Genomic DNA, 26232 nt, shown 5'->3' with positions numbered 1-26232 from the left:
CCGACTACGAGAAATTTGATCCAGTCCAATTTTAGTCAGACTAAGGTGTATGCATGCATCTTAAAAATCTGATCATAGTCGGACTAACCCAGTAATTCGTTTTTTTTGAGTGTCCTACCCACAGATGGGCCCCAGACAGTGGAGACAAATTCATCATGGCCTTGAACTCACCTGATTTGATGGATGACATATCAATATATGACCTAAAACAATATGTCTCTACCAGAGATGGTGTAAACAAGGCCACTGATGATATCAATATGATATTTCATAAGGCATCTATAAAAGATGACCTCATAAAACAAAAACAAAAGCCTGTTAAAAGGCAAAACGCTGAGAAATGGCTTGATCAACAATGCAAGACCATCAGAAAAGACCTGAGAAAAATAGCAAATGAAAAACATAGGCAACCAAACAACCAGCACAGCCCTACATATTGTATTCAATGAAATTTTAACAAAATATAAGTGTACAATCAGGAACAAAAAACAAAATTATACCCACATGAAACTTGACGATATTGAGAATGCCATTAGAATCAATTCTGGGATATGTGGAACAAGTTCAACACAAAGCAACAGACACTACCCATCCAAAATGGTGACATCTGGAGAGCACATTTTGAAAATCTGTACAAAGACATAACAACAAATCAAATTAGTACAGATCAATGTATTATACAAGAACAACTCCAAACATTAAAAGAAACAATTAAAAACAGCCAAAACCCCCTTGATTTCCCAGTTACTTAGGAAGAATTGACCACATAGACAAAATCTCTCCAACTGTGGAAAGCTTGTGGTCCAGACAGCATTAAAAATGAAATGCTCTAATGCAGCACCCCAGAGATGAGGGTGCAGTGTTGACGTTGTTCAATACTGTACTACAGTCAAGATGGTTTCCTGACATCTGGTGCAAAGGGATCATTTCCCCCATTCATAAGAGTGGGGACAAATCCGACCCTAATAACTACCTGTCTGGCAGCTGTCTGGGTAAACTATTCTGTAATATTCTCAGTAAAAGAATATAAGATTTCCTTGAGGAACACTCCATCCAGAGTAAAAGTCAATTCGGCTTCCTCCCAGAACACCGCACCACCAACCATGTATATACCCTTCAAACTTTAATTAACAAAGATGTACACCTTGACTCTATTTAACATGAAGGGCTCTATTATAGAGTTATACATTGTGGTATAGGGGGCAAAATGTGATCTGGTTAAATCAATGTATTCAGAAAATATGTGTGCTGTTAAAATGGGAAACAAACACACTGAATTCTTCACCCAAAGAAGAGGTGTACACCAGGGCTGCAATTAAAGTCAGACTCTATTTAATGTATAAATGAACTTAATGTTGAGTTGGATCAATTTGCTGCTCATGGCCTCTCCCTCCTAGATAGAGAGGTGAATTCTCTGTTTCATGCTGATGACCTTGTTCTACTGTCTCCCTCTGAACAAGGACTACAGCAGCAGCTGGACATAGTAGAACAGTACTGTCAGAACTGAGCCCTGGCAGTAAATATGAAGAAAACTAATGTCATGATCTTTCAAAAATGCCCTAGATGTCAGGAGAACAAACACCAGTTTACCAGGAATAACCATGTCAGCATAGCATGAGTTATACCTACCTTGGTATAACCATCACAGCATCAGGGAGATTCAACATGGCAGTGAATACACTAAAAGAAAAAGCTCAAGAGAAAATTTTATAATTTCCAAATTCCAGTCAAAATCTGGCTTAAAATATTTGATAGGGTCATCCAGCCCATTGCACTGTACGGTAGCCAAGTATGGGGTCCACTTATTCATCAGAGCTATACCCGCTGGGATAAACATCCAGCAGAATGTTGCACTGGTCCTTTTTTGGTAAAGGCCTAGATGCTTAAACTCATCTGTGAACACTTGCCTTGACAAAGGTGTTACATTCTTCTCTGCTGCAGCGTGACAATACGCTGCATACAGATTAACACAGGTTCCAGATACTGTTGGATGCTGTGGATCTGTAGTAGTGTGAGGGCAACTTTAGGAGGTCCTGCAAAAAGCTGCAAATGAATTCATGGCCTGCCACTGAACGACGTGCATTGCTGTGCGTTTGTCCCTCTGTGTCTGCTTGTGTCTGTACCCTCCTTTGCCCAGTGAAGTGTAGACCACTCGTCTATTCCAAGGGTAGACAAAAATATACCTTTGCAGACAAATCTTCTCTGCCCGCTGACCCATAAAAAAACAACAACAGGGCATTTGATCTTCGGGACTTTTCAGCCCCCCTTCTCCTTTGCATGGGGACCACATCAATTAGATCTCCTCCCAGGTCATATGTTGCCAAAAGTCATCAAAAATGTTATTCCTCTCTGCCTCGCCGATTGCACTGTAGTGATGTTCAGCTGACTTGACACATGCTGCTGATGAACATCTTGGCCCCATAGCCTGTGGCTCCCTCATTATGTCCTGCTCCTGTTTTTCAGTGTATGACTTCCCAACCATTCTTCTTTTCTTGATGATGACTTTCTTCCAGGGGTTTTCAGCTCTCAGTCTTTTCCTTGGAGTGTCTTCACAGCATCTGAGCTTGAACTCTATGCATCCGAGTCCTCTTCGCTTTCACTATGGAAAACTTCAAAATACACACACAAACCACACTTGAATGAGTGAGTTACAACTTTATAAACTGTCAACAGTGAGGGCTTGCCTTGACATTGTGTCATATCTGCATGGTGCTGAGGATGCAGGCCTTCTTCCTCGGCTTTCCCTGGTACACAGTCAGAGTCGCATCACTTCAGCAGCTTCGTATTGAACAGCTCCGCTTGTTGTTTCACGGAGGGGGGAACTCCCGTTTTTGTTTGCCCATGGTGCCAATCAGGCTATATAATACAACTAACGAATTCGACCTTTTTTTGCGGGGGGCAGGCTTGAAAACGAAAAAGCAGTTTTCTTTTTATTGTGTAATAAAATGAGCAGTCTTGAAGAAGAAAATGAAAACGCAATCTGGATGATTTATTGCTAATTTTATTTATGAGACAAATAATGTAGCTATGACCTTGAAATGAAAAAGCCTTTCTGCTCTCCATTTTAATTTTCAAATTTGACACTTCAAATTGAATTTTTGTAGCCATTTGCTGGGGCAAAATTAAAATTAAATCTTAAATGTCCTTTTGTTATCATTTTAATCAAGTTTTAAATGAGCAGTCTTTAAGAAGAAAATGAAAATGCAAATTGGATGATTTATTTTTCATTTTATTTATGAGTCATTTATGAGTCAAATGCAGCTATATGCTGAAAATGAAAAAGCATTTCTGTTAATGCATTTTAATATGAATTATGGTACAGATTTACTTCCATACAAATCAAATACGTTAACCCTCTGAATCCCAAGCAGTTCCTGGCTGTTTTTTGCTTCTGTCACATTTTTACTCACTGTGGTCTCATTTTTCAGTGCAAAGGGAAGTGCTGCACCTCTATGGGTTCAGGACAACCATGGCTAAAGCCAGATGTAACTCATCAATATCTCCTAAGCAGTATAACATCATCAGAATGCAATAAATCATTCAATAAAGAAAAATTAACATTGAAATTTTCTAAATATGTACAACATATTTCAAGGTGCACACAAGTCTGTGGTCCATAGAATAATGTTTCTGCACCATTTTCCCAAAACAAACACTGATCTTCTCCTCTGTATTTCTCTCTTTCCTCTGCTTCCGACTTCTTCACTGTCACCCTTCGTGAAAAGTCGGTTTGTCCGGGAAATAAGTTGTTAAATTTGACCCGAAACAAGTTTTGTAAGGCACTGAGAGCAGACATATAGAGCCTGATTGTTGGTGCTGAGTGGCTCTGAGCAGAAATGTTACGCCTGCAAGACAATGCCATGGGATTTGAAATTCAAAGAATTCTTGAATCGCATATACTTGGTGTTTGTATTTCATTCAGGGCTTCCCGAAAGCAGTAAGCAGCGTAGAATTATGTGTTTTTTACAGAATTTAGATAGAGTAAACGGTTTATTTTCTGCAAATTTTCTAAGAGGGCATGGCAATCAAAGCGAGGTCGATGAAATGTCATGAAGCTCTCCCATTTTCTCCGGCCTGTTTAGACATGTTGTGTTTGTGATACATTCAGGTACCCCCTGACGATTACGCCAGTTTTTTCGGTTTTTGGATTGGACAAATAGTTTGTAAATGCCAACTATTTTTTGTGACTAGACCTAACAAGAGCATAAGCACAGTGCTGTCACAGGATAAAATTTAAAATTGGACCTAAATAATTTGAAACTGAGAAGATGTACCAGTTTAACAACATGTTTGGGTATCAACAAATGGCTAGCTTTAGAAAATGTAATTATCAAGGTCTGTTTCTGTTTCTCTGATTATTTTTTAAAGTTCACAAGTTTTTTGCAAATTTGCCACTTGCAGCATCGTCAGAAGTATTGGATAGTGTTGCTATTGAAACTAACTGGTTACACTACAACAGAGAAAAAATTCTCTTTAGGGTACTTTCTTTAGCTACTTGTATCTAAATTTCATTGTAGGTAATGTAAGCACTCAGAATTTGAAGAGCAGTCCACAGGTCTTGCGTTGCACTCCTGTAATACTGTTCATTATTGACAGTTTAAATGTGAATGATAAAGACTGATACAATGGAACCAGAGGTATCACCTGTTTTTTTTTTTTTTTTTACCACACACTCTTCCTCTCTTTCAAAACCTCTCACCTACATTACAGATAGGGCAATTTAGCTAAAGAGTGGCATCACTAGATTACATGCATCTTGCTTCTGATCAAACAAAAGGCTTTAAACTACTTTTTTCAAGTATGGTAGTACTCTTCAAGCCCTGTAAACACACTTTATTGGGTCAAATGTGTGGTTTTACCCTTTGATGCAAATGCAATGTGAATACTGAAATCTAATTCAAATTCAGTTTACAGTCAAGATTATCTATTCAATCTAATGGATCATGTTCAAAGATTTCCCTGCTGATGAGTCTTTTTGGCTCATCCTAACAGTTGTGTATGTTCTCCAGCATTCATCAAAACCAAGACAGTTTCATCAATTGTTAAAGCTAAATGATGATGATGGATTTTAATGTGTTTGCATATTTCTTCACAGCTGCTAACAGTTTGTGGATCAAAGAACATCCAGAGTGTGGTTATAACCTTGTGAACTCACCCCACCTGCGGCCAGCCTGGGTCTTGGATAGGGCTATCTGGCATTTAACCACCAGAATAGTAGAGGGACGCTACAAAGCCAAAGGACTTCATACTGACATCACCAATGAGAGCCACCTGACTGTGAGTGAACACATTTCAGCTGGGCACTCACTGGCCCAATGTACAGATTATGATGATGATGATACCTTTCATGACTGTCAAATTACCACAGGGACACAAAACTACCACAGAGACAGACAGTGACTACAAAACTATAAGAGACAAAAAATGAATGGAGACACAAAAGTACAAGAGAACAAAAATGACTACAAACACACAAAACTACCACAGAGACAGACAGTGATTACAGAGACACGTAACCAAAACAATGAGACATAAAAATGACTGCAGAGACACATGAATACAACAAATAATAAAGGACTGCAGAAACAGAAAATTGCTACAAAGACACAGAAAACTACCACAAAGAGACAGAAAATGACTACAAATACGCATAACTTCAACAAAGAGACATTAAATGTCCACAGAGACACAAAACTACCACAGAGACAGAACATGACTACAGAGACACAAAACTACCACAGAGACAGAAAGTGACTACAGAGACACATAACTACGACAGAGAGACATTGAATGACCACACAGAAAGAACATGAATACAGAGACACAAAACCACCACAGAGACAGAACATGACTACAGAGACACAAAACTACCACAGAGACAGAAAGTGACTACAGAGACACATAACTACGACAGAGAGACATTGAATGACCACACAGAAAGAACATGAATACAGAGACACAAAACCACCACAGAGACAGAACATGACTACAGAGACTACTATGAAGAGACACAAAATGACCAAAAGGAGACAGGAAATTACCACAGTCATAAAAGCGCTACAGTGAATTATATTGCAGTGCTTATATAGTTCTTGTGTGTGTGATTTTATTCTATTACCTTTCCAATTTATTTATCCACACTGTGTCTTCTTAAGCTTGGTGGCTTTTTACATAACTGTACTGTGACAATTTGTAAGCCATGAAAGCTATAGTTAAAATTGTGCCATTTTGTAATAATAGTTTGTTTCTCTCTCTCTCTCTCTCTCTCTCTCTCTTTCACTCTGTCTCTCTCTCTCTCTGTCTGTCTTCGTCTTTGTCTGTCTCCATCTTTATCTCTCTCTCTCTCTCTCTCTCTCTCTCTCTCTCTCTCTCTTTGTCTGTCTGTCTCTGTCTCTGTCTCTGTCTCTTTCTCTCTGTTGATCTGTGTTTAACAGGCCATCCGGAGTGTGTTGTGGGAGGATGTGTATCCTCAGATTAAACTGTGGGAGTTCTTCCAGGTCAAAGTGGACAGTGCTGTGGAACAATTCAGAGCTCTTCTACAAAATGGTCTGTACAGTACATCAGTGAATGTCTAAACCTTGTAATAGTTACAACACTTAATAAACCTGTGAGATTGTGATCAGTGGAGCTGAGGGCCCAAAACACAGCTGCCAAAAAAAGTTTGTGAAGTGAACAAAGACACTTTTCTGTAAACACCTGTCTTGATTAAAACCGAAATATACCTGTTCTGCTGGATTGACATGAGACTGTCGACTGAAACAAAGGGGCTGCGTAGACAAGCCCTTAACAGACTTGATATGATGTTGGTTTTGATAAAATACCAGAGCTCTGTATTGTGAGCCAGCAGTGTTCTGCAATGTTCTGTCTGCTGATAAGGAATATTCAGTGTCTTGTTCTGTGTCAGAGAAATTCAAACCAGCACTTATTTCAGTAACAGATTATTGTGGCTGCACTCTTTGGACAGCTGCTAATGTGCTAATATTTATTTATTTATTTATTTCTCGTATCAACATAAACACACTCACACCACCACTAACACAAACACACGCACACACAGACTTCCAGTCTTTGTGCCTGCCATAGACTGAGAGACAGGAAGCGATAACCATTTTTGTTGTTTGTTGTTTTCTTCTTTTTGTCATTACTGTTGACTAGAGTACAGACTACTTGTTTGAACTGTAGCCTGTTTACTACTGTTTTAATTACATTTTTAGTTGACACAAACTGACTGATTGATTGATTCATCGTTACTGATCACTTATTAACTGAGGTTGATTGATTGTGATTATGACTGTGATTGAGTCAATCATACGTTATACATATTATACATACAGTATAGCTAATTTATTGTAAACATTGTTTTCCTTTATTGTTATTATTATTTTGAATTCCAAACATTTGCTTTGGCAATATGTACAGTGTTACCTCATGCCAGTAAAGCCAATTGAATTGAATTGAATTGAATTGACAGAAACATTTGTTTCAGAGGCTGCTGAACAGACTTCAAATATCCTTTGTGTTTTTAGGCACCAAGCCAGACAACAGTAAGACTGATGGGAAAAAGGGCCTGAAGATTATTCAGGACCCAATGTACCGTCGTTATGGCAACACAGTGGACATGAACTCTGCTCTGGAGATATTTATACCTCACAGGTTAGACTCAAAGCTTCGGGCTACTACATTATTAGTTATAATTCAAAGTGCTTTCATGAATTTGTGGCTGATTAGAATACCAGTCAAGTGTCTGTTTCCAAACTGCTAAAAGGTTAATTTTAGTAAGTAAAGAATATTACATGACCATTACATAATTGTGACCTAAACTAACCTAAACTTGTAAACTATGTTATAGTTTATTGCAAACAATATTTACAGTACTCATTACTGTGTCCTTGGCAGAATGTAAAGTCGTTCTTGCTTCATGTGACCCCCCCCCCCCCCCTCTCTATAGCTCCTCCCCTCAGCACATTGAGGAATGCTGTGGTTGGCTGAGACAGAAACTGAAGGACCTGAATGATGAACAGTATCAGATTGTCCACCAGCATGAGGAGCAGGTGAGCTTAAGTAAAGTGGCACCAGGAGGGGTTCCTGCTGACAGATAATTAGAGGGTATTAAAGAAAGATCCAGTATGTCTGAACAGCCTTGCACTAGTCCATGTGGGAGCCAGTGTGACCTAAATCTGATAGCTGTTAGCTTGGCTGTCAGTGCAGTGGAGGGGGTTGATGCTGATATAGCCGCTGGGAATGTCTAAATGCCTCAGGTCATTTCTTCCACACTTTTCTTTTATTATTTATTTCTTGTATTCTATCAACTAAAATAGTTCATTCATAGTATTAGAATAATAGCATTAACACTGAGGGTTCCCATTACACACAATGCATCCTCTGTGTGTGTTCTTTATGTTCTTCTTCTCCTTTCTTAAGGCTGCCAACTGCATTGTGGGAAACGTACTGTATGAACGTCTGGCAGACCACGGCCCCAAACTTGGTCCTGTTAACAGGAAGAACCCTCTGGTTACCAGGTAACAAATGAGATGGGTGATGGATGTGATAGATTGAGTACATGGAGGGATGGAATAGAGACTTTGTCCAGTCTATTTTTAGGTCCAAACTATAAATCTGAGTTGCCAGTTGAGAAAAAGTTATTGCTATAACTATTGTAGTGTTGCATTGGATGTGTGAGTTTTCAGTAACACAGTCAATTATACAAGTGGTTCTCAACCGGTGGGGCCCACCCCCCTGGGCTGTCTTTCACGGTGTACAGTTGGAATTTTTTGTTTGTTTGTTTTTTTTGGTTTTGTTTTTTGGTTGTGTTTAATTCAATTGCAATTTTTGCTAACAGAGACTGAGTCATTTTATGTATTGTTTCTGGTTGCTTTATTTATTTTGAATATTTAAAATTTTTTCTTCACATTCCAATTCCAATATTGAATATTGTTTAGAAATAAAAGTGTATTGATCTTTGAAAGGGTATATGCATTATTATGCCATTATCATTATATTAGTTGTTTTTTTTTTTTTTTTTTTAAAAAAGGACAGTATTATCGTGTATCGCAGTAATTTCTGGGACAGTTGATCATCCAGCAAAATTTGTTATCGTGACAGGCCTTGGTCAGAAGCATTACCTTAAATGATGTTGTGCTTAACACACAGAACACACACGTTGTTAAAACATGATGATTTGGACACACAGTAATATCAGACATAAATGTTAAAACTATATTTTTTACAGCTAAAAGGGATATGAGCTTAATCTTAAAGTTGAATGTTGATGGATCTCAATGTTTTCATTTGTCTGTCTCAGGTATTTCACCTTCCCCTATCAGGACATGACACTGGAGCAGGAGATGCAACTGCTAGATCAACCGGACAAGATATGCCACTTCCTGGCTCACAATGGTTGGGTGATGGGCGATGATCCACTGCGAAACTTTGCTGAGCCAGGTAAATATTTGACACTTCTTGGAAAGCCTCTCATTCCTCCTTCTGTCAGGTTTTATCACACAGATTACACAGCACTTGGGATGAGATTAAACCCATTTGAGCTACTTTTTTTATTTTACTTTTTTTATTATATGTTGATGTATCTGCTTTGATAGAATTGTGTCACTATATCAGTGCTGGTCTATGTCTGTGTTACCTATAGGCTCCAACGTGTACCTGCGTCGGGAGCTGATTTGCTGGGGTGATAGTGTCAAACTGCGCTATGGCAAGGAGCCTGAGGACTGCCCATACCTGTGGGCCCACATGCAGAAATACACTGAAATCACAGCCAAGTATTTCCACGGTGTCAGACTGGACAACTGCCACTCGACACCATTACATGTAGCAGAGGTATTGTTATTTTTATCCTGTTACATTTAAGTACATGTCCTTACATAGTATACCATACCGTATACAAGAGTGTGACAAGAAATTGAGAGGGGATGTGTGCCACATATAAACAAAGTAAAACAGTATGAAATTATGTTGTCAGTTTGTTTATTTAGGTTATTGAGTCATTAAAAATTAAGATCTTCCCCCTCTGATGAACATTTCTTCTCTAAATCCACCCCTTTAAATAGGAGAAACTATTATACAAACTATTATACTATGAACGTGTTATTACATTGCAGACTGTTTTTATGTCACTGAACGTAACCAAAGCCATAAAGCATGCCGTACATCAGTATTACCCTGTTGACAGCACACTTTTCTTCTCTCCCTGTCTGTAATGCTGCTGTGTTGTCTTGTCTAGGCCATGTTAGATGCAGCAAGGGTGGTCAGACCCAATCTGTATGTGATAGCTGAACTGTTTACAGGCAGCGAGCTCATTGACAATGTGTTTGTTAACCGGCTGGGAATTAGCAGCCTTATACGAGGTACATCGTCATGCACGAACTAACTTTGTATTTTTTTTTTCTCTTTCTTCTCTTTCACTGCATTGTTCTGCATTCTGCCATCTCTTTACACTCACTCACCCACACTTTGTTGACTGCATGTTGTGGTCATTTTGAGACCTGTTGTCAATACCTTTACATTAACTCTCCTCCTCCTTCCTCCTCTTTCTTATCTCCTTTCTAACCCTCACCTGTTTCTTCCTCTCTCATGACTTCTTGTTCTGTCTGCACTGGTTTTGGTGTGTTGCCTTGCTGTGGTTGACCAGTTCATGCTGGACGTGGCCAGAACAGTTTGTCCTAACCTTTATGTGGTGGCTGAGCTATTCACCGGCAGTGAGGAGCTGGATAATATCTTTGTAACCAAGCTTGGAATCTCATCGCTCATACGAGGTACAGAGTTTTTATTAGTCAAAATTCTGACTTTGAACTGAAAAATCAAAATTCAAAGAAAAAGTCAGGGGCTGATGTAACGTATATATAATGGCAGATATAGTTGGACGTAACATCTAAAAGACATTTAGAAACCAAGGAACAATCTGGAGTTGCCATGCCTGTGATTCCTAAATGTATTTACAGAAGCCTGTGTTATCCATCAGCTCTCATAGACTTTACACCTGTATTGCTCGATTGGAATGTCGTACATCTTGATTTTGTGTTAATTCGCCCACAGTGCTGCAGCAGTATCTGTTGCACCTGTTGTGATAACAGTCCTCCCTCCCCCACCCTATCCACAGAGGCCATGTCAGCTGCTGACAGCCATGAAGAAGGCAGACTGGTCTATCGTTATGGAGGTGAACCGGTCGGAGCTTTTGTTCAGCCCAGTCTCCGCCCACTGATGCCCTCCATTGCCCATGCCATGTTCCTCGATGTAACCCATGACAACGAGTGTCCCATACAGGTGAGTCTGTCAGGGTCAGATTACCATATCTAAACATAAAAAAAGAAAACTACTATGTTTGTGGGGTTCACTTATCTAAATAAAAGATACATACTACTTAATACATAAATACTTCTAGCAAGGTATAAAATCCCAATTTAAGAGTATACACTCTGCTGCTCAAAGAAATATGAAGTAAAATATAACAAGTGTCTAAAATCCATCATAAAGTGATTGTGAGAAAGTCTCTGTGTTGCAGGTGTATACAGTAAATGCTGTGTGTTTGTCTCTCTTTGTTCTACAGCGGCGTTCAGCTCTGGACTCCCTCCCCAGCTCAGCTATAGTCTCTATGGCCTGCTGTGCTACTGGTTCCACCAGAGGATACGATGAATTAGTGCCGCATCAGGTTATTTACACACACTCAACAGTGTTAATCAGTGTTAAACCGTAATTATGAAGCAGAGACCCCACATATTGGTTTGTGTATTGCAAATATAAATGCTTGTTTAGTTTCTCTTAAGTTGTGACACCTGTAGTTTAAGGATCATAATAAAGAGTGAGCTGTTTGTTTGACCTGAGGCACTTTGATGCCAATACAGCAGATTCCATTTCTATTTCATCCTTACTGACCACCAGAGGCGGTGCTTCAGTACTGAATGTCTCCATCTCGCGCATGCGCAGGTTGAGTGGCGTAGTGGCAAGGCGTAGTGTTACATTTCATTTGAGTATCCTTTTCTTTTGTTAAGGTTGGTGAAGGCGTTGTACTCGCTCCATCTCCCAACATTTGTGCTATTAGTTACGGGCACATTGCCTGCTTGACCTAGCGTCTGTGTACTCGGTATGCCATTGGTTGTTCCCGCTTTCTGTTGTAGTTTTATGTCGGTGAAGCCAGTGTACTCACTCCCTCTCCCGACATTTGTACTACCGTTACATCTGTGAGCAATTTGTTCAACTTGCACCCGCCTTTCGTTGTAGTTTTTCTGTGTTGGTGAAGGCAGTGTGTGCGCTCCCACTCCCAACATAGGTGTATATTACTATATTTTTCTGTAACGGCTGCATCCTGAGCTGTGTTTGTTTTCTTTGGCAGTTTTACCGGCGTTTTCGCTCTGCCTACTTTAGTTCGTATTTCGTGGCACCTGCGGTTGGGCCCGTTTGGTTTGTTTTTTGCGCAGCAAGCTGACCCTTGCTGGTGAAGGCAGTGTTCTTGCTCCCGCTCCCAGCATAGGCAGGTGCTGTTGCTCTTGTAGTCAGCAGACATGTTAGCCACTAAGGCTAACTGTGCTTGTTGTGCAACACCTGCTGGTGAAGGCAGTGCATTCACTCCCTCTCCCAGCATCTGTTGTCTTTCTCAGGTTTTCTTTTTTGTATTTGAACCGGTTGTTGCCATGCTTGGTGACCTCTCTTTTTCGGCCTGTCTGGCCTCTCTGCAGCCCGAAGATGGTCATGATATGTGTCCTCCGTGCCTTGGCCTCGAACACCTGAGGGAGGGGCTTTCAGAGGACCCCTGCATGAACTGTATCCTCCAGCAAAGCCTAGCCGATCTAAATGTCAGGCGGCAGAGGCTGCTGGCGCCTCCTCCAGGAAGAGGGTCAAGGAGTCTAAACTGGCCTCCAGGGTGGACCAGTTGACTGAGGAGTTAAATCAAATGAAATTCCTCTTCCTAGCCATCCAGTCTGGGACTGGTGCAGTGAATGTAGGTGCTCCTGCTTCCCCTGCCACCATGTTCGAACCAGAGGAGGATGTGCTCTCCATGGCAGCTTCAGCCACCGAGTTCGCTGACTACGGGACGGACGTGGTCCTCCAGGATGCTGCTCCTCCACTCCTCAGCTCGCAGTTGCGGTGCTGGGTCTGAGGACAAATCCATGGGTGCCATCATTCGTATGGCCCTGGCCCATCTGCAGTTGGATGTTCTGCAGGCTCAGCCGGCCTTTACTGTGCCTCTGTCAGATGAATACCTGAGGGAGTTGCACGCATGCTGGAGAGATACTAGAGCCCTCTCTCATGCAACATCAGATGGCTGGACCCTGGCAGCCATGCAGGATGCAGCCAATGTCCCCATAGCACCACACCACAGACAATTTCTGCAGTTTGCCTTTCAGGGCCGCCATTTTCAGTTCAGGGTGTTCCCATGGGGCCTCTTCCTTTCCCCACAGGTGTTTACCAGGTGTATGGCGGCAGCCCTCTCACCCCTACAGTCACGGGGCATTAAGATTCTGCCGTATCTGGACGACTGGCTGGTCTGTGCGCCATCGCGGTCTCAGGTGACCCGGGACACAGCAATTCTCCTCTCACATGTGGCCCAGCTCGGTCTCAGACTGAATTTCACAAAGAGCTGCCTGGTCCCCTCACAGAGTACACTCTTTCTGGGGGTGACTCTGGATGCTGTTGCCATGAAGGCCTGTCCATCACCTCAGCGCTGGGACGACATCCTCCGCCTCCTTCTCCTCTTTCAGGAGGGCCGCCGCTCGCGCTATGTCCAGTATATGCGCCTCTTAGGCAAGCTGACGGCTGCTGCACACTGTGGTTCCCCTAGGGTTGCGGTCACTGCGTCCCCTTCAGAAGTGGCTATACAGCTTCCACTTGGATGCCAAGCAGCACCGGAACAGAAAACTCAAGATGTCACGGCGTTGCCTCCTTGCTCTGGCCCCGTGGAGGGAGAGATCATTTCTCCTTCAGGGCATGCCCATGGGCTCCATTGCATCCCGGTGGGAGACTGTTACAACAGACGCATCCCTCTCAGGGTGGGGTGCTGTGTGGCAGAACCGGACAGCTCAAGGCCTGTGGCCTGTACAGGACTGCTCAGAGTACATCAATGTGCTGGAGCTACAGGCATAGCACAGGGCACTGCAGGTTTGTCTTCCGTTCCTGATGGGGAGGCATGTGCTAGTACGGTCAGACAACGTCTCAATTGTCTCTCACGTAAACCGCCAAGGGGGAACCAGGTCTGCACGGCTGTTGCAGGTGTCCTGGGACCTCCTGTTGTGGCCGGCCCCCCAGTCAGCATAAGGGCGATGTACTTGCCTGGAGAACGGAACCGGCCTGCAGATTTCCTATCACGTTGCAAGCCTCCACCGGGGGAGTGGCGGCTTCATCCAGAGGTGGTGCTCAATATCTTGGATGTCTTCGACGGGGCAGAGGTGGATCTCTTTGCCACAGAGGAGTCGACCCATTGCCCCCATGGTTCTCCTTGACAGAGGAGGCCAGCTCTCTGGGCCAGGATGCTCTCGCCCAAGATTGGCCAGAGGGTCTCCTCTATGCCTTTCCACCGATCTCTCTGATTCCTCAAATACTGCAGAGGGTCCTTCAGCAGGGCCACAGGCTGCCCCCTCTAGCCAGGGAGGACATGGTTTCCTCTGCTGCACAGGCTCTGCCGCAGCTCACCATGGCGTCTCCCTGACAGGATGGATCTCCTGTCTCAATTAGGGGGCCAGATCTGGCATCCCGACCCTCATCGCCTCTCTGCAGCTCTGTGTTTGGCCACTGCAAGGCCTGACCCACTGCTGACAGAGTGTCCAGACACTGTCCAACATACCATACTGAATGCTAGGGCGCCTTCTACCCGGATGCAGTATGAGAGCAGGTGGCAACTGTTTTCTGTCTGGTGTTCGGACGGGGGAGAGGACCCCGTGCACTGTACAGTCCCAAAAATTTTGGAGTTCCTACTCCTCATGGCGGCCATCTCCACTCAACATGCTCGAGTTGACGACAACACTGTGGGGTGCCACAGACTCGTGTCCCTGTTTCTAAAGGGAGTCTTGAGGATACTACCCCCACAAGCACAGAGAGTTCTAGCATGGAATCTGCCCCTGGTGCTGGACACTTTGTGTCTGCCTCCCTTTGAGCCCCTGGCACAGGCAGAGTTGAAGTTTGTGTCTGCTAAGACTGCTTTTCTCCTCGCCATCAATTCAGCAAAGCATGTTGGGGAGCTGCACGCTCTCTCTGTGAGTGACTCATGTCTGAGGTGGAACTCAGATGGCTCAGGGGTCACTCTGTGGCCGAATATGGCTTTTCTTCCTAAGGTTCTGTCATCATTGAACCTTAACCGACCCATACACCTGGCACAGTTTATTCCCCCCACAGGGGAGGAAAGGTTAGGACTGCTGTGCCCTGCGCAGGCTTTAAGAGTCTATATAACTTTGACCACAAGCATGAGACGGTCAGAACAGCTGTTCCTCTGCTATGGTGGTCCTAAGAAAGGCTGTGCTCTCTCCAAACAGCCACTGTCGCATTGGATTGTGGATGCCATCACCCAGGCATATAAACACAGTGGTCTTCCCCCACCATCCGGGGTGCCACTCTACTAGGGCCTTGTCTACATCATGGGTGGCTCTGCATGGTGTGCCCCTGGGGGACGTCTGTGATGCGGCATCATGGGCATCACCAACTACCTTCTCCAGATTCTATTGGATGAATGTGGCCACCCACTGGGTGTGGCCCTGTTGCCCACCTCTACTGCTTCTTCTTACTGAGGTATGTATTAGCATTCCTGGTGACTTCGTTGTTATGGGTCATCCGGTGCTGAAGCACTGCCTCTGGCGATCAGTAAGGATGAAATAGAACGAAAGTTACGTATGTAAATACGGTTCTATGAATCCTGGATGACTGCCAGAGCGTTTTGTCTCTCAGAATCCTTGTGGTTTTGCGAGAAGATTCTGCAGGAACAGATCCTCTGATGTCACTGGAAGATATAGGTTAGCCGGTATCATCAGGGGTCACGGATGACTTTGTTGGTACAAACACTCGACCTGCACGAGATGGAGACATTCAGTGCTGAAACACCGCCTCTGGCGGTCATCCAGGATTCATAAAACCGTAGTTACATACGTAACTTTAGTTTTATATAAAAATGCTTACCTGTGTGTGTGTGTGTGTGTGTGTGTGTGTGTGTGTGTGTGTGTGTGTGTGTGTGTGCATGCTTGGGTTTGTGCATGTGTAGATCTCTGTGGTGAAGGAGGAGCGTTTTTACCCCAAGTGGAACCCCTCAGCACCCCCCTCCTCCACTGGTGAGGTTGGATCCCAGACTGGCATCATAGCTGGGAAACTGGCACTCAACAAGCTACACCAGGAGCTGGCTGCCCAGGGATTCATACAGGTACCATAGTGTACTTTGTGTGTGTTTTAAAGGTCCAGTGTGTAGGATTTGTGGGCAGAAGTGGATGATAATATTCATAATTATGTTAATAAGTGTATAATCACCTGAGACTAACAATTTAGGCTTTTATATCTACAGAGGGAATCTTACACTTAGTGGCCAGTGAGGAAGGGGGTGTATAGTTGGTTGAAAGGCTCAACCTCACCACTTGATGCCACTAAATCCTACCCACTGAAACTTTAAAGGAATGCCATATCAGCTCACACTAAAAGCACTTTCATGTCATTTCATTCTGTTTTAAATGTAAAAAATGGAAGCAGTATGACCAGAGTCTCCATTGTTGGTACTGCATTTGAATTGCTGTGTTTCTGCTTTATCTTTCTCTTGTTTTATCTGGTGTCTTTCATCTCTGATCAATCACTCTCCAGGTGTATGTTGATCAGGTCGATGCAGATATCGTTGCGATTACTCGTCACTGTCCCAGCACACACCAGTCCGTGGTGTCAGTGTGCAGGACAGCATTCTGGGACCCGAAAACCCACCAGTACGATACCAATGTCCCACCCATGTTCATACCTGGTATGACCATCATCCTAATGTTAGAAATCCAACTTGTATTACTACATATTGTTGTTGCATCATCTTTGTAGTGTTCATGTGTGTCTGACACTATATGAAGAGTGTGTCAAAGAATCTGTTAACTGATTCTGTTTCACAACAAGCCTTCCCAATATTCCTGTCCATTCATCTGTCTGTCCATCTGTCTGTCTGTCTTGCCTGTCTGCCTGCCTGTCTGTCTATGTCTCAAGGGAAGATAGAGGAAGTGGTACTGGAGGCAAGGACAGTGGAAAGGCATGCTGGGAGTTACATGAAGGATGACAACTACATCAATGGCATGCCAGAATACACTGTGGAAATAAAAGAGCATATTCCTGTAAGTATTTCTACATAAGATTATGTGATTCTTTGTTTAATTGAAATTAATGAACATATCAATGGGATGATTATAACATACAGTATTTCTATATATGCTTATATTAGTTACAGGACAGTACAGTGGCGAAGAGCAGTGGAGTGACGTCTAAAGGGCGATCAGAGTTTGTGCAGAAAATCACCTTTCAGAAGCTGACACCTGGCAGTGTCATCGCCTTCAGGTGATACACGCATACACACATACCTTCAGCACAGAAGTGAGCAGTACACTGTGCATTGTCATTGAAGACCCATTGCTGGACAGATTTATCATTCTATCCATGGTTTTTTAAATGTATTGTTGGTTTTGGCTGGTTATTGGTCTCATAGTTTTGTGTTGCTCTCTCCTCCTCACAGGGTTAGTTTGGACCCTAAGGCCCAAAAGTTGGTAGGGGTGCTGAGGTTTTATCTGTCCCAGTTCAGTCCAAAATACAGAAGAGGCAGTGTGATGGAGGAAAACCCACCAGAAGCACTGCAGAAACCTCTCGCACAGTGAGTACACATGTGCACACAGCACTGCTGCCCGAGCAAATCCTGACTTTTTCTCAGTGTTCTCCACTGGTCAGATGGGAAAGGTTGAAACCACCTTAACTATGATTATCCTTCAGTTGTAAAACAGACTTTGGCATCCTTTAAGAATGAAATGAATCATGATAGACAAGAGTCAAACAATTATTCATGTTATATCTCTAACAGTATTATTTAACTCATCTGATTGCTACTAAAGCATCTGTGAAATAAGGTTGACAAACATGTAGTGCCAAAAGAAAGGCAGGTCTGACGGCGATGGAAAGCTGTGTGAATGTTCCCTATACAACGTACACTTGAACCGGTGTAGATTCTCTTTAGAAAAGAACCTGGAGATTTGTTTTCACCACCTGCACTCAGCTTGTCAACATTCTCGACCACTTCACTTTAGTGGGTGCCATGGGATTAATGACATTTGTGATTTTAGTACTAAAATAATGTACAAGGTACTGACAGATAATCTGGAAAGGGGAAGTTCGGACAGTATGAATATAGAGGACACCAATATTTTTGAAAAATATGAAGAGCTTATTTTACAGCTGTGTGTGTTTGACAGGTTGATGTCTAAGCTGACGTTGGCAGACATGAATATCCTGCTGTTTCGCTGCGACTCAGAGGAACAAGAAGATGGAGGAGGCTGTTACAGTATCCCGGGATGGGAGACCCTCAAATATGCTGGATTACAAGGTAGTTACAAAGCTCTTAACATGTATTTGTTGTTTAAATTAATCATACAGAGTGTAATGAGAAAAAGATTATCTGACAATGTGAAAGTGCTATGGACAGGAAATGGCAACATTCTGTTTGCTTTGTTGTGGTGTAAAGGACTAGTCAAATAACAACATCTATATTCAAATAGGCGAGTTGCCTCCAACCTAGCTGCTGTGATTTTACCCATCATTACATATTGGCTGAAACTAACAATCATTTCAAATTAGTGATTCATTGTAGTTTTATTTTCACAGCTTTGCTATCAGCCATATTATATCAAATACGACTTATACTTTACAGTTAGAGGCCTCTGGATTGTTCCCTCTTGTCTGTAGCACATTGTCCATAGCCTAGTCATGTGCATATTCACACAGATGATTATACAGCAAAGATAAAGGAAGATAGCAGCCACATGCTGAGATGTTCAATGAGGTTTTTGTTTTACTTATTCAAGAACAACAACAGCAAAATAACTCAAACTGTAATCACTGGCGTTTCCACTTTGTAAAAAACCTTTGCAACTGCTCAACTAGAAACTGTACATCTGCATCACGAATGTGACAAGGCATTTCATCATTACATACATATATACACTAACAAAAGGCTAACAGAAGTATGGCCAGATTTCTTCATAGACTTGTTTGGTATTTCCACATACTGACATAAAATTAGTATATAATCATATAATGTGTGTGCGCAGGTCTGATGTCAGTGTTGGCTGACATCCGTCCCAATAATGATCTGGGCCACCCTGTGTGTGCTAACCTCAGACAAGGGGACTGGCTCATAGACTTTGTCTCCAACAGACTTACCATAAGAGAGGGACCACTGGCACAGGTGAGGCTTTTACTGCCTTAAAGGGCCACTTCACCTAAATAACAAATATCAAATTGTTTATTTGTCTCTTCGGGCAACTTACCATGCACTGAGAAGAATTCTTTTCATGGAATTATGAAAGTAGAGTCAGAATGCTGATATTATATATGTCATGGTAATTCTTAATGTTGTATTGTAGATTGCTGGACTTTCATCTCTCAGAGATTTCTTGAATTCTAACTAATTGAAGGGGAATTGCGGGCTTTTAAACTCTGTTTGGGAGTGTCCTCAAAGGGTCAAAAGTGAGGACACAGGCCAACCTCTGAGCCGCAGTATTCGCTGTAGTGGGAAGTGCACTGGAAGTGCAAAAGGCTGAATGTTTGCCAATTTGGATTTGATGTACTAAATCATGCCCACCAATCATTACTTAACTATATGGTTGGCCTCAGGAGGGACCCCACATCAGTACTGTTTCATTACATTTCTATTATTGCAACAAAAAATGAGAGTGACAAGGAAAAATTCATTTATATTGATTAGTGTATGGTGACTTAACAAAGGAAAAGCGCAGCAGAAGTGGGTGGGGCCTATGTCAGAAAACCTAGTTCTACTGGCGAAATACATGAATATGATGTTTATGAATGTGTTGTTTAAAATGTGGAAGTTAAAGGCAAAATGCATTTACATCCATTATAGTGCCACCTATAGGCCAATTTGCACCAAATTTGGCACAGAGCCTCTAGATGACTTCAGGAACAATTGACTTAAGTAGCAGAGGTGGGTGTGTCCTATGTCAGAAAAGCCAGCTCTAAACAGGGACTATATGGATATAAGGTTTACGAATGTGTTATTTAAAATGTGGAAGTTATTGGCAGAAGCTCGATTGCATCCGTTATAGCACCACCTAGTGGAGTACATGTGCATTTTTTGGTATGGAAGAACTGTGTCCTATTCTATATGTACCATATAAATTTTAAAGCTCTCAGCAAAATAGTTTGGCTGATATTAATGTTTGTTCTTTAACTTGTAATAAGCCACACCCACTTTGACCAGTCATGACCACCTTCAAGATATGACTTCAGAATTGGCCCTACATCATACGGACCAAATTTTGTAAAAATCGGTGTAGCTGTTCAAGAGGTATAAACTTCCCATATTTTTAGCGCCCCCTAGTGGCCAAATTTGCAAAATTCAGCTCATCCCTTCCCAGTGTCATGGCAACCAAGGATCTCAAGTTTGGTGTTAATAGCATTTAGTTTGACCGAGATATCAAACAGCTTACATTTTTATAGCTAGCTGCAGCAATTTGTTTGTTAATAATTTGCGCATTTGTCAACTGAGCAAAATTCTTTTGATAACTTTAGATCAGGTCCAGCTGAAGAGTGTACATGCCCAGTTTCATATAGATCGGACAAAATCCCAAGGAGGAGTTTGAAAAAGTAGGTTTTCCAGTGTTTCTAGGTGGAAGTGGGCATGGCCATTGCTAAAAGTGGTGCTGCAGGCTAAACTGTGCTAAGGTAGGGCGGTGCAATTTGGAGGGTTGTTCCAGACACCTGCACGTACCTCTGACACAAAAAAATACATATATTCACCTGCAGGGGGTGCTATAACCTAGGCCAACGCGTTTTTGCTTATAACTCCCACATCGTATGTCGCACATTCATCCCCAGATTCCCTGAATGGAGCTGAATCACTTTGCAATTGGCCATCTACCATCTGCCTGAAATCTCGCACATAGATGTGTCCAGATGTGTCTGATGAAAAGTTGTCAAAAGAATTTTGGCACTCCAAAAAATCTGCTAGTTATAACCAAACAATCTTTTTTTCCTAGCTAATAAACACATATTCTTTCATATTTCAGTCAAGCTAAGTGCTTTCAACAGCAAACTTAAGTCCATTGTTCCTGAAGTCATCCAGAGGCTCTGTGCCAATTTGGTGCAAATTGGCCTATAGGTGGCACTATAACGGATGTAAATGCTTTTTGCCTTTAACTTCCACATTTTTAACAACACATTCATAAACATCATATTCATGTATTTCCCCAATAGAGCAAGGTTTTCTGACATAGACTCAGCCCACTTCTGCTGCACTTCTCCTTTGTTGAGTCACCACACACTAATCAACATAAATGAATTTTTCCTTGTCACTCTCATTTTTTTGTTGCAATAATAGAAATGTAATGAAACATTACTGATGTGGGGTCACTCCTGAGGCCAGCCATTTAGTTAAGTAACGATTGGTCAAAGGGGGCCTGATTTAGCACTACAAATCCAAATTGGCACACATTCAGCCTTTTGCACTTCCAGTGCACATCCCATTACAGTGAATACCGTGGCTCAGACGTTAGTCTGTGTCCTCACTTTTGCCCCTAGCCCGTCATCCTTTGGGGCAAACTTCTGTGAGCTCTGCAGTGTGCGGGGTCCAAGGTGCGCGGGGGGATGGGCTTGCAGTTCTAGTTAGAAAATTGTTTTTGTCATGTTATAATAATTAACAGACACTATCATTTCGCTCTGTGCGAGGACACGCACACAGGAGCTCAGCTTCGTGGCTGAAAATCTATGGGATGCTGCCGTTGCGAGCGGGTGATTATTAGACTAAAACATTGAAATATGCTAATTCGGATATGTTCATACACTTAAAACGGATGGGGCAACCTAACGCAAACAAATCAGCCTACAGTTTTTAGGTGATATGCCATGATTGTAGGTGAGCTGTGATACACAAACTGTTGTTTTGCATTCGACTTTTTTCCATTTTCTATTTTTATAAAATGCTGCCACACTGCTGATGCCTTTGACATGGTAGAATAGGAGTGACTGGAAATGGAACGCTTAAAAATAGATAAATATTTAACAAACCACCAGACCTAGGCTTTCTAGTACGTTCTTCATTCTGTTTGTCTGTAGTGAGTTGTGCTAATCCAAAATAGTGAAAACAAGGGGGGTGTTCTGAAGACACATTGTTACCTGTGAAACAGGGGTGCTCTGAAAACACCCCATTAGCACTTGGTACTTTCCTCCTGATGAAGTCAAATATGCCATATGCAGGACACACAGCATGGGGACGGAGAGGACCCGCTGTGTGTTTACGCACTGCCATAGCAGCATGTAATTAACACGCCAAAAATCAGAATGTATCGACCAATAAATCAACCAGTCGACTAGGAGATTACAGCCCTACAACCTACATGAAGGCTGGTTCAGCCAACAAGTGACCCTAATGAGTCTGAAACTCAGAGTTCACACGTCATTAATGACTCTGTAAAGAAAGTAACACACAGAGTTTAAAAGCATGTGACTCAACTCCAGTTAGCTAGAACTGAAGAAGCGAGTTGAATGAGAGGTGAAATGTCTTCAACACACTGAAAGTCCAGTTTTCTACAATATAGCACTTACTATTCTGTTATTTTGAAGTTACTCATCAATACTGTGCATCTGTTCACATATTTTTGCTGCTGTAATTTTCCCTTAACAGCAGCTCTCTCAAATTCTTGAAACTGATTGCATGGCCAGACACCACTAGGGCTAAAGATATGCGAGTTAATATGTATTTTATCATTTATGGGAACAAAACCTTTAAAACAACAGATACATTTTGAATTTAAGGGTTTATATTCAAGTACTTAATTACATTTGCCAAATTTAAGTTGCAGTGTGTGAGTTGGTATTATTCCTGAGGCTGATTTAGGCAACCTTGTGTGTACAGGTGGGTCAGTGGTTGGGAGCCATGTTTAACTACTTGAAACATATCCCACGCTACCTCATCCCCTGTTATTTTGATGCCATCCTGGTGTCCACCTACATCACAGCTTTGGACGCAACTTACAAACTAATGTCAAGGTAGGAGAACTTAGGAGGTTGTGTTGTTGAGATGGGAAGTTGAAAAAACTATGAACTTTAAAAACTATGAATTTTAAGTGGAACTCAACTTTGATTTTCCATCTCCTTTTCCAAAGTTTCATTCAGAATGGCTCCAGCTTTGTTCGTCACCTGGCACTGGGCTCGGTTCAGATGTGTGGTGTTGGACGCTTCCCCACCCTCCCTCCGCTCTCTACAAAACTTGAGGCCGTCCCCTTCCGCATTAGTCCACTCACAGAGCAGAAGGAGCAGTGCTGTGTCTCTCTGGCTGCAGGTAACCTTGCAACGGACACTTGGCTGTGTCTCTGTGGATACATTTACATTTACATTTAGGGCATTTAGCAGACACTTTTGTCCAAAGTGAGTAAGTAAAACAAGTAAAGAGTAAAAAAAGAAAAAAGAAAAGATACATTTGAGATTAGGTCAACTGAAGAAATAATTGACGTGAAATTACAGCAGCAGTTGTATTGAGCCTGAATTACCTTTAACAATTTGTTGAGGTTTTCATTGTTTAAATAGGTCAGGACTGTGTGATGAAGATGAAAGTAAGTAATTACAGTTATGGTGAAAAGTTTACCATACATCCACTTGTAAAGAACATGTACGTCATGTCAGTCCTCAGTTCTAGTGATTTCTACAGCTCTCATGTTTCTGTGCTGAATGAGTGGAGCACAAACTACTTTGTCACAGAAACATTCATGAATTTTGGTTCAACAATAAATTATCCCCCTGAACATGTGACCAAATCTGCTGGCTCATATCTAATATTAAAATGCCAGGAAAGTCACTTGGAGCCTTTTCTAATCGGTTGCAGGTCCCAAGATCAGGGCTTGAAGACCTCCGGCATGGTGCCGGAAATCCGGCGTAGCAATATTTTGGTGGAGTGTTTTTTTTGTTTTTTTTTAATCATGTTGCCACAGCAACATGATAAAAAAAAAAAAAAAAAAACTGTAACCAGTCGTTTAAAGTGACAGTTCCAACTACCAATGGTACTCAAGGCAACCAAGGACTTCAAGCCAATCAGAGCAGAGTAGGGCAGGCCTTAAGTTTTCAAGCACCTCGGACAATGTAGCCAGAGCATTTGATGTAACATAAGCCCAGAGGCAGCCCTGCACACTTTTCATACAGACAAACTAATGCAACTGCCACAGTTGTTAGATTTCATCAATGAGACCAATATTAATCTCCTAAAAAGAATTTAACCAGCTAGTGTAAACCTGTAAAAGCGTGCTTTTAAGTTACTTGGCTCGTTTTCTCCCCCGGGATGACAACGGAGGTTGGCCCTGGGCGACCAGATCAGTAGACCGGTGCTGCTGCCGCTGTGACAGCCATTGCCCTGGTCCCCAGTCGTGGCTGCCACAGACTCTGCACTGGATTAAACTGTGACTTTCTCGCGTGAAAAAATATTAAAACTGTGATGTGTTAACAGCGCTAAAGCCAGAATTAAAACAGCTTTAGCAGCTTTAAAACCCTGGTCAGGCCCGTATTAACCCCATTTGGTGCCCCTGGGCACTATACCTCAAGTGCCGCCCGTCCCAAACGCCTGCCAATGTAATAATGTCTGCACTACTACAAACGTTAAAACGCAATTTCCCACAAATGTAATAACTATTACGTTTGTGGAGATTTATTACATTGTGGGGATGTAAACATCTGTATTGTAATAACTTCCCACAAATGTAATATTACAATTGAATAATGGTCTTGGTGGTTGTTGTTTGTTTGTTTGCCTATACACCTACTAATACTACTGACCATGGGTTAAACAGATTTATTTCTTTGCATAAGCAAAATGCTTTTTGTTGATGAGGATCATCTCTCTCTCTCTCTCTCTCACCGCTGTCCGCAGTGCTGCTCATCACTACCTGCGTGAATGTGTTACATCCAGTTGAGTCGGAAGCAGCAGCAGCCCATTCTTATACGTGGTCTTAAATGAAGAAAATTAATTTTAGGCTGTTTAGGGTTTATATGTGTTTCAGAATTAATCTCAGGTTTGATATATAGGCCCTAGCCAACATTCAAATGATAAGCTGTAGTTTAGAAATGAGTTTAGTAATGTTAGGTGAGAAGGGTTTCCTCCGACCTAACGTTACCTCAGGGTTTTATCACCTGTTATTTAAGTAAGGGATAATGGTCACTTGCCAAAGAAAAGAAATTAAGACCGTTAATTTAAATTCTCATGTGTTTTACAGGCAAAATACACAGTTTTTCACAAGCTATAACTTAGTTTCCCTGGTAACCCCTGAGGGTTTGACTAATACCTGGAACAATCATTACCCTCCCGTGAGGTTCTTGTGCAACGGAAACGTTGTTCACTCTTCCAGTAAATAGGACGGACCATAGATACGACATGGCAACGGGAGATATTCTAGTCCGCTCAGTGATGAGCCAGAAAGCTAACACAATGCTAGCGAGATTCACAGTCAATAACACTGCGTACAGTTGACAAACACTAAATATAATTTGACAGTATGCTAACTAACAAGACTAGTTAGCTAACCAGTCATGTCATTGTCCGCAAATCAATATCAAGATTTTCACGAACAAATGATTTGCCGTGTAACGTTACTCTGGCCGCAGCCTGAAGTAGAGAGTTGAACAGTGAACGGGATGTGGGATTATTCGCGTATCAGTAAGTTTAGAGGGGAAGTGTTTTCTGCAGCTTGTGTGTTACAATCGCCATCCTGTGGTGTTCAGAGTAGGGCTGGGCAAAGCTATTATTTTTGTAGTCGATAAATCCAGCGATTATTTTTTCGATGCATCAATTAATCTAACAATTCATTTTTCGATTCGATTCAATTTCGATTTGATTATCAATTATTTCTCCATTATTTGACTTATGTAGCAATTTACATATGCTAATTTATGTACCTCAATGAAAACACAAAATAAAATACTGTCTTTTAATAAATAAAACTGTTGTTCAAAGAAACAAAATCTGAATCAAGGAAATGTTATCAACAAAAAATAGATAAAATATTAACAGCAGCAGTGATGTCTTTT

General features: G+C 42.0%; 1 protein-coding gene across 2 annotated transcripts in view; it reads left to right on the top strand.

The window, feature by feature from the left end:
• Nucleotides 1-26232, top strand: part of agla (amylo-alpha-1, 6-glucosidase, 4-alpha-glucanotransferase a) — a 68672-nt gene that overhangs the window by 34360 nt on the left and 8080 nt on the right. For both annotated transcript variants that reach the window (XM_037083330.1, XM_037083329.1), the window contains exons 6-24: nt 5096-5277; nt 6435-6546; nt 7527-7653; nt 7949-8051; nt 8422-8519; nt 9302-9441; nt 9644-9831; nt 10643-10766; nt 11111-11274; nt 11558-11659; nt 16190-16345; nt 16774-16924; nt 17155-17279; nt 17387-17499; nt 17675-17809; nt 18402-18532; nt 19257-19393; nt 23078-23211; nt 23328-23503. In XM_037083330.1, coding sequence (XP_036939225.1) covers nt 5096-5277; nt 6435-6546; nt 7527-7653; nt 7949-8051; nt 8422-8519; nt 9302-9441; nt 9644-9831; nt 10643-10766; nt 11111-11274; nt 11558-11659; nt 16190-16345; nt 16774-16924; nt 17155-17279; nt 17387-17499; nt 17675-17809; nt 18402-18532; nt 19257-19393; nt 23078-23211; nt 23328-23503 — 2598 coding nt within the window. The remainder of the gene's footprint in view (nt 1-5095; nt 5278-6434; nt 6547-7526; nt 7654-7948; nt 8052-8421; nt 8520-9301; nt 9442-9643; nt 9832-10642; nt 10767-11110; nt 11275-11557; nt 11660-16189; nt 16346-16773; nt 16925-17154; nt 17280-17386; nt 17500-17674; nt 17810-18401; nt 18533-19256; nt 19394-23077; nt 23212-23327; nt 23504-26232) is intronic.

Source organism: Acanthopagrus latus, chromosome 21, assembly GCF_904848185.1.
Source record: "Acanthopagrus latus isolate v.2019 chromosome 21, fAcaLat1.1, whole genome shotgun sequence".
NCBI lineage: Eukaryota > Metazoa > Chordata > Actinopteri > Spariformes > Sparidae > Acanthopagrus > Acanthopagrus latus.
Note: the sequence above shows the minus strand (reverse complement) of the source record. Positions and strands in the feature narration are given on the sequence as shown.